Below are 8,457 nucleotides of genomic sequence, written 5' to 3'. Positions count from 1 at the left end.
AGGCCTGCTCGCCTCGGCAGTGACTGGCCTCACTAGTGGCATTGGGAACACGGGTAACCTTGCCAACATCGTCACACGACTCTAAAGTTTAAAGTTTTCCCTTGATGACGCTAGTACTGGTAGCGAAACACCTAATCTCGTATTGTCGAAGTATAAGATCGAACGTGTTTGGCATTTACATCACGATAGTATGGCATTGTGAGGCCACGGTATTTCGGTATACACACAATCTTGGAAGCAGGACGGTTATTGACGGGCACGAGGCTGTATTATAGGCTGGTCGCACTGAGAAGTAGCATCTTTGGTCGTGATCACGCACATGAGGAAGTTGGTGGCTGACACGGCGCAGCAACCACCACCTAAGCAATTGGCGATCTGGAAAGGCGAGAAGGAGGCCTCTCGCGATTTACCGCCAAAGAGACAAGGCGTGTGATAACTTTCACAGTCTCTCTTGACAATTATCACATGAGAGAAGTTATTCTTGAGGGGCGTATCATCATTACATCACCCCATCGTGCTTGCGGTGATGGTGGACCCCTTTTGGAGCCAGGTTCGCGTTTCTTGTCTAGAAAAGGCGGACGGAGCCCATGCCGAAAGTCGCCGCTAATCCCTGCAACGAGTAAATGGATAATGGCGGTGGGAGAAAGGAACATAAGCTTTCTTCATGGTCTTGCGACATATTATCATTCCACTGGTCCTTTGCCATAAAGGACCGGGGAGCTGGCCCATGTGTAATTAGACTAATACCTTGATATTGGACGGCCCCGATAGCAGGCTGTGGTTTACGAGCCATTTTCACCCGGATCATACCTTTCAAGATCCAGAGAGGGTCTGTCTGGCCATCTTCCGTACCTCAATGTCGTGCAGCGCGTCCGCTTGACCGCATCGTAGATGCAGTATTCCGTACTTGGCACACTGACTCGAATCGTTTTGCGATGTGACCAAGCCCAAAACTTCTGAGAGCCACAGTGACTTCACCATCGAGGATTTGGTTGGGAGAAAAATACGTTGCCAGCTCCGTGGTACCTCATTCCTGGTCATCTGGCTGTGCAGCAGTGAACTCTGTGCTTGGGACCCTAGATGGTGGTAGAGTGAGACGCACAAGAATATGCCGCATTGACAGAAAATACGCTGAGAGTAAGCTAATACAAGTCTCTCCTGTGGGATTCTCTATTAGTTACTACTCGCCTCTGCTGTGTTGATTGTCTTTGCGCTTGGAGTCGTTTTTGCGAGGCGGAGGCTAGGACCACGGCACAACGTGAAGCGAAGAGATGCCATTAAGCAGAGTTGTTTATATAACTAGAAAGAAACAGATGACATAGCAGTGGAGGCATTTATGAGCTATCTGGGGCCCATTGAAAACTTAGTTGGCAGCATGGACCTATTTTCTTGCAGTGTGACCGCACGTTGCCTTGCCTTGTTTAGGGGGATCTGCGAACCTGATGCAACACTTAGATTGCTGAATCCTTCCCTTACACAGGGGAATGTAGATTGGAGTAATTGAGGCTATGCTCCTTCTCAGGTATTGGGATACACTGGGAAATGATTCACACCAACAAAATGACTACATTACAGCGACAAGAAACATCTGTATCCTAACATGGTACCGAATACAGCATCTTCTAGTATGTGGAACAGAAGAAAAAGCATTGAGATAGTTCGATCCGTGGGGTGAGTCCAACAACATACGGACTCTGTGCGATGGTTAAGAGAGTTCCGGGTGCCTGTAGATACGGCCTGCGCGGCCTTTCTTCAGTCCGCGATCTACGAAAGGGGGGGATGATTGGCATGATGAAGGGTGCGTCGACCGCAATAGGAAGCAGGACTTTTGCAGCCGGTGAATCGGATGGTGTCGCAGGAGATGGGAACTTGGCAAGTTTGCATTGGGGACGTTTGTGCCGACTCTGGAGTATTCGCTGGCATCTTCTTCGGTTGACAGAGTTGATGATGATAACTAAAAGTGAAAGTGGACTTTCTCGGGCGTGTTTAGATTTCCTCGAAGGTAATTTGTATTGCTGCTTCGGCTACCAATTTAGTACATGAATGCCATGTCGAATAGAAGGCGTGTTCGTATTAGACAAGAAGTTTTCGTATGCACCAGCTACCGAGTATTGTGTTCTTGGCTTGGGAGAATGTGTATATTTTGTGCAACTTTTGCCGAGATTTCTCTCAATGGCCAGCCGTGCGTCGTAACTGGCGGCCTTGAAGAAATGTATCAGATGACGTAGGCAACCTCCTGAATATTGAAGCTGAAATAGTGCGTGACCCGGGTATAGTCTTCCAGTTCGACTGAATCGGGAAAGAAGCGACGATTTGCTGCGAGGATATAATTCATGCCAATGAGTGCAACTGAAATGACGATTTAGTGGGATGCTGCGCCTGACCTGAGATACAGTCGGGCACATGAACAGAACGCGAATCTTTTTCAACAGTTGTCTCGTTGAACCAAACTGATGGATTCATTTTCAGCTTGCTACACAGTCAGATTGGAATCCATTATGCAAGTGATGACTCGCCCAATGGATGCTCCCTTGAGCATCTACTGCATGGGACACAGGCGTCGCATCGCTGCCTCTTGAAGAGAGAAGCCTTTCGTTTCCGTTATTACAATAATTATAGGCATGTGAATAGGAAGGCATTGCGCGTTTTGCCTCAACCCAGAGCACAAGTCCAGAACCCGATACAAAGCTACTCCCCAATAACATACGTACAGCCTTGCTCTCCCATCCAAACTTCATGGACCCTACCAGCATCAACATCTACTCTAGACCCAGCACCATACGTCTTCTTCTCCCTGTCGGGCTCATTTGGGTACCACAGTGTCATCTCGCCGGCGACGACGAGATGAGTTGTCAGCCCAGAGTGAGAGTGAGGAGGATAATGAGCGTTGCTGTCGCAGTATGACGTCAGTCCCTGCATCCAAGAGTCTATCCACCCTTCGGGTAACGCTGCAGGGCCTGTGTGACAAGCCGTGGAAAAGCAGCAATCTCGTCCAGCAACTGGTTCGACTTACGGTCCATCGCTCCAAGTAAAGACATGGCTGAAGCCCCAGGAACGCACTTGCGTCTCGTGTTTCCGCCCCATCCCTTTGAATGCTTTAAGGTGCCACCTTCGTACCGAACAAGGATGTCAACCAATAAAAAACCTTAATATGAAAGATACATAACCCCACTAAGAAATAGTATGATGGTATAAGTACCAGTAATCTCCCTGCTTACAAAGAGCTACATCGCACTTATCGCAGCCCGGAGGTTTAGTGGCTGACCTTGTTGCCAAAAAGGTACCCGCTAGGTATCGCAGAAAAAGTGGGGCCGTTACAAAGGTGGCACCTTAAAGCATTCAAAGGGATGATGAGAATGGCCGTCTGTAGCTTGCACATGTGAGTCTTGCAGTGCAGGGCCTCGATTTCAAAGGAGCGTGAGCATTTGATTGACTTATTTTATGGGGTGGCGGTGAATCAAGAGAGGATTCGTCACGGATAGCCCCACGTTCTTCCGGGTTGGCTGCCAGGCTCGAGGAGGTTTGGCCAGAGGGTTTGAAGCCCAATTCGGTTTAACTTGACAGATATGAAGGTTTGAACGCGCGCCGCCGCCGCATCGCTCCGTTCCGCGGTCAGCCGCACAAGAAACAGTGCCGACGCAGGGGGAGAGTGTTGTGCTTAGCGTTTGGGACAACAAGCTGGATTGTGGACGTGAATGGCTCCTCAGATGACGAGACGACGTTGTTGTTTTTGTTGCGAGAGCATTTGTTCAGGATGGCATTATGGGGTGCGTGTGCACGTATCTTGTTGGCTAAGGCAACATTCAACCATGGCCCTATGACTGTACCTGCAGGATCGGGCGGGCCGCGCCTGCCTTGGGAGACCAAAATGCCTTGGCTCAACCTTCAGTACTCTGAACGGCCTGTGCTTGTCCAAACGACAGATAATACTCAGCAACTACTCGGTATCATGAAGCACCTTTTCCCAGGCCCTTGCTCAGATAGAATGCAAGACACCAGTCTTCATTCCCCCAAAACATTGGCGACTCATGCCCGTCATCATGCCTGCGATGGCATTGGATGTCGCGGATGTCACAGTCTTATCCTCCGTCTCTGTGCCTCATACTCATGCGAAAACGTTATCGTACCAGACCACTTATGACGGAGTACTCCAGCCTTATTATCGCTTGATCCCTCGATGTCTGCTGGGCCACTGGCCTTCCTTCATTAATCCATCCATCTTCGCTCTCCGCACCAACCAGGTTCCCTACGCCGTCCCAGAACCGTGTCTCACAGAGTCACAGCCTCAATGCCTCTCCAATCAAAGAGCTCAATACTACAAAATGCCTCTTCGACTTTGATAGGGCTGTCATATCCATGGACTAAAGCCACTCCACCAGTCAAGCACTTTGCCCCGGTTCTGCCCCCAGTGAGGCGCGGTGCGCGTGGTGGAAACCTGCAGATGCTGACAGACGACAGGGAGACAAGCACACCAGCAAGCAGCGTAAACACGAGTTTTGGGCTGTTGTCAGCACCATGGGATATTACACTGCGTACTGCCTAGTCTTGGGTACCTAGATAGTGAATGAGGCGGTAGGTTTTTGATTCTATGACGGTCCGCCCTTGCGCTGCCTTGCTAACATTTCAAGCTTTGCTTCGAGCAAAGTCTCAAATCCAGTGACGTGTGTGAGCTCAAGGACTTGTGTTTTTGATCTTTCTGGGACTTCAAGCGGTATTTGAGCCTATTGCTGCTCATTTCGTCCGAGTTTAGGGATTTGTGTTTCGACTTGTGTACCGATCGCGCATGGTTTGCCTGTCGCAAGTCCGCTAGGGCCTGGTGCGCCGTCTTCGGCATCAGCTTGCTATCTTCGTGTCAAGCTTTCAGACACGACTGTTGGCTATCGCATTCACTTGCGGACAGGCAGCGCAGCTTGTGCCGTCGAAATGGCTTTTCTGTGCGGGTTTCCGGCCGTAAGTCTCAATATTTTCACCTATATTTGTGTTACAATGCCGTCTGAAGATCTGTCCGCGATTCGAGACCTTTTCCCAGACTGATTTCCCCGTCTTCCAGCGTCGCCGTTTCCTAAGCCGCAAGCGCGATGATGCAGATGTTCCCAAAGGAACTCGAACAATGTCTATCTTCGGAAGCTCAAATAAGAATGCACGTGAAGCGCTGCGAAGCTTGGTTGGAGTCTCAACGTTTATTCCGCCCGATATATTAGCACCACTGTCACCTAGTGGTCCAGCCGGAGGCAAGGCACCTATTGGCAACAGATTCCACGATGTCATTGACGAGCTATATGACGGGTTGAAGATGAATGACAAATTTTTATCCCGAGAGAAGCTTTATGCCTTTCTCAGAGATGTTCAATGCGAACCCGTTATTAAAAATCTCGACAAGGAGCAGTATACCGCGGGAGAGTTCCGCCATGTGTTGGTAGAAGGTTATGGCGTCAATGCAATTGGGCAGCCTCCAGAGAAGGACCTCTCAAAACCTCTGACCAATTACTTCATCAACAGCAGCCACAATACATACCTGGATGGTAATCAACTCTCATCGACCAGCACTCCAGAAGCTTACAGAAACGTTGGTCTTACCGTGATTAGTTTGACATATCGGGACATACCTGAGCTGACAATATCAAATCCAGGTTCTATTGAGAGGTTGCCGCTGTATCGAAATTGATGTCTGGAATGGAGACCCTGCTCCAAGTCGAGAAAGATCAAAATCGCCCCATCGAGGCCACAGCAGAGGTCCGTCCAGGACGTCCCAGACCAATGTAGCTATTGCAGCTGCATTGGAGAACGTGGATCAAAGGGTCAAGGCGGCGGCGAACCATCTTTTAGGGGAAAGGGCTTCTCTTCACTCACGAAGCCCTAGCACGCATAGCCGCACTATGGTGGAAGAAGCGTCCTCAAAAATAAGCGTCGTAAACTTGCCGGATACGAAGCAGTCGAATGATAAGCTAGAGGTATCCCAGACACAGGCTTCGAGATCTCCTCGACATTATAGTCCCCCAAGAGGCGAGCCAATTGTGACCCATGGACACACCTTGACAGTTCCCTGCGGATTTAGAGAAGTTTGCAAGGCTATTAAGGAATCCGCGTTTGAGAACAACGACTTGCCAGTCATTATCAGTTTGGAAGTTCACGCCGATCACGAACAACAAGAGGTCATGGTGAAGATTATGAAAGAGGAGTGGCAAGACCTTCTTGTGACCGAAGCACACGAAGATTTTGATCCAAGATTCCGTCTTCCGAAATTGCAGGACCTGAAACGCAAAATTCTGATCAAAGTGAAGAAAGCTACCGTCACAATGGAGCCGGTTAGCCCTCAAAATGCGGTGGACAGCACAGCACCAGTTGTCTCTCAAACTACTTCGCAGACCACCTCGCAAGTCAACGGAGACAGTATGACGCAAGTTTCTTCCCAAATAACTTGGGGGGAGAGCACAGCCGACCGTCTCCTCACAGCCCCAGGAGACTCAGATACGAACTCAACAGAAAACGACGAATGCCACAACGCCCGACAAATGCCTCCGGCAAAGTCCGCCTCCGCTCCGGCCGCGCCAAGTGTATCCCACGACAAAGTTAACATGGGCCGCATATGCCGAAGCCTCGGTGATTTGGCGGTATACACGCGAAGTGAACATTTCAAGACCTTTGAAGCGAAGGAGGCAAAGCGTCCAGCTCATATCTTCTCCATTAGCGAGAAGCGTATCTTGGAGCTGTATCAGAGACAACGGCGCGATGTGTTCTTACACAACAAGAATTATTTCATGAGAGCGTATCCCGACAAGATGCGATGGGACAGTTCAAATCTCGACCCCAGCCTGTTTTGGAGACGCGGAGTACAAATGGCTGCTATGAACTGGCAAAACACAGATACGGGCATGATGATCAACGAGGGCATGTTTGCAGATGAGAAGGGCTGGGTTCTTAAACCGCCGGGCTACCAAAGTTCCGATAAGTCATCTGAATCCCACGACGATGCAACGCCCGGATCTACATTAGATCTCCGCTTCACCATATTCGCCGGTCAAGATATCCCCACGGAAAGCGACGATTCGGGGGATGAACCAAGAAGCGGAAGCGCCATCCGTCCCTACGTCAAAGTCACACTTCATGTAGAGAAATCTGAATTGGCCACTGGTAAGGAAATAAGCGAAAGTGACTACAAGAAGCGAATAGGTGCGGGAACAACGAACAATCCCAAGTTCCCCGAATCTAGAAGGCGCCTCGAATTTACTGGCATAACCAAGGTTGTTCCGGAGCTCAGTTTCGTCCGGTAAGCTGCTTCATCCCCTTCCCCCATAGCATATACAGACCTTCCCACCGTTATCTTAGAACCAAAATCTAACTTTGATTAGTTTCCGAATAGGTGACGACTCCCGCATGAGCACATCAGTACTGGCATGGGCATGTATTCGTCTCGACCGCCTCCGTTCGGGATACCGCTTCATTCCGCTGATGGATCTGGAAGGTGCTCCTATCCCCCGTGGTGCACTATACGTCAAAATTGAGAAATCACTTGCATAGGTCTTTTACAAGAGGCGGTGTACCCTTGTGCGATTTAAAACACCTCCTTATTCTGAGTCACTATTTTTGAAGCCCGTCATCACCGGCGGCACAGTTTCTGGGAAAATATACAAAGTCACACAACCTCTTCTAATCCAATATGATCGCCAGGCAGTCCAACAAGACCAACATATTGGGCGTTTCTTTCTCTTCACTTCACTTCTAATCTTTTTTCTTTCTTTTTGCTTTTCCCCTTGTCTACTTTTAAACGGTTCATTCTTTTGGGAAAGTTCCGGACTTGGCGAAAAGACAAAGGCTGGGGAACAGTTTGACAGCCATCAATTTGCCTCGCTTCGCATTGCATTTCATAGGCTGGTGCATAAACGGATAAACCGATTCACGAGCTGAAAGAGGGTTTGTTTTTCTGAAAGAGCGGTCTTTTGCAGGGATTCTTAAACTATGAGCCCCCGGCAAGCTTATGCACATTGAATAGTAATCGCAATTCCCGTCCCGCTAGCACTTTCAGCTGCGAGAACGTCTGGAAGAGATGGTTGTCTTTCCCCCCCTGTTTCCTTTGCTTTTCATTGCACAACAACCACAGATCACCCCTGCGCCCTCGGCGACATCTCAAAACGGGAATATAGGCTGTAAATGGAACACGGCGTGCCGCTCCCTGTCTCTCCCCCATCGAAGAACAGAGTCTCAAGAAGTAAAAAACAGGTTTTTGTTTCAAATGCAGTTTGCAGTATTTCCGAGTCCCAGCCCCTCGGATCCGACCAAATGGCGGTTCCCGAAGATTATCGCTGGCTCAAGTTTGGTGTCACCGGGGGTGTGCAGAACGGTACTCAGTACTTGTAGAACCAATGGATGCCCATCATGCGTCTAGAGGTTGTCTCGTGAAGAGTAGAAAATGGTCTATCCATTGCCATCCCGGACCCTTCGGTTGCACCATGGACGGCT

General features: G+C 49.5%; 3 protein-coding genes across 3 annotated transcripts; all 3 read left to right on the top strand.

Annotated features, from left to right (window-relative positions):
* Positions 1–3,900: 3,900 nt before the first annotated feature.
* J3458_019828 (uncharacterized protein) lies at positions 3,901–4,793 on the top strand. The gene has a single exon (XM_066121714.1). It carries the CDS (start codon positions 4,029–4,031, stop codon positions 4,338–4,340), a length of 312 nt encoding a protein of 103 aa, XP_065973331.1. The 5' UTR covers positions 3,901–4,028; the 3' UTR covers positions 4,341–4,793.
* Positions 4,794–5,110: 317 nt separating this feature from the next.
* J3458_019827 (uncharacterized protein) lies at positions 5,111–5,665 on the top strand (the record flags this gene model as incomplete). Its single annotated transcript, XM_066121713.1, has 1 exon — positions 5,111–5,665. One exon carries the CDS (start codon positions 5,111–5,113, stop codon positions 5,663–5,665), a length of 555 nt encoding a protein of 184 aa, XP_065973330.1.
* A 211-nt stretch (positions 5,666–5,876) lies between these two features.
* J3458_019826 (uncharacterized protein) lies at positions 5,877–7,518 on the top strand (the record flags this gene model as incomplete). The annotated part of the gene is made up of 2 exons (XM_007816507.2): positions 5,877–7,267; positions 7,350–7,518. 2 exons carry the CDS (start codon positions 5,877–5,879, stop codon positions 7,516–7,518), a joined length of 1,560 nt encoding a protein of 519 aa, XP_007814698.2.
* Positions 7,519–8,457: the final 939 nt, after the last annotated feature.

Source organism: Metarhizium acridum, assembly GCF_019434415.1.
Source record: "Metarhizium acridum strain ARSEF 324 chromosome Unknown scaffold_568, whole genome shotgun sequence".
NCBI classification, from domain to species: Eukaryota; Fungi; Ascomycota; class Sordariomycetes; order Hypocreales; family Clavicipitaceae; genus Metarhizium; species Metarhizium acridum.
This window is presented reverse-complemented; position numbering and strand designations above follow the sequence as displayed.

Bases quoted from the DNA above. Each gene is read 5' to 3' on its own strand.
- J3458_019828 (XM_066121714.1), top strand. From the start codon at position 4,029: ATGCCCGTCATCATGCCTGCGATGGCATTGGATGTCGCGGATGTCACA.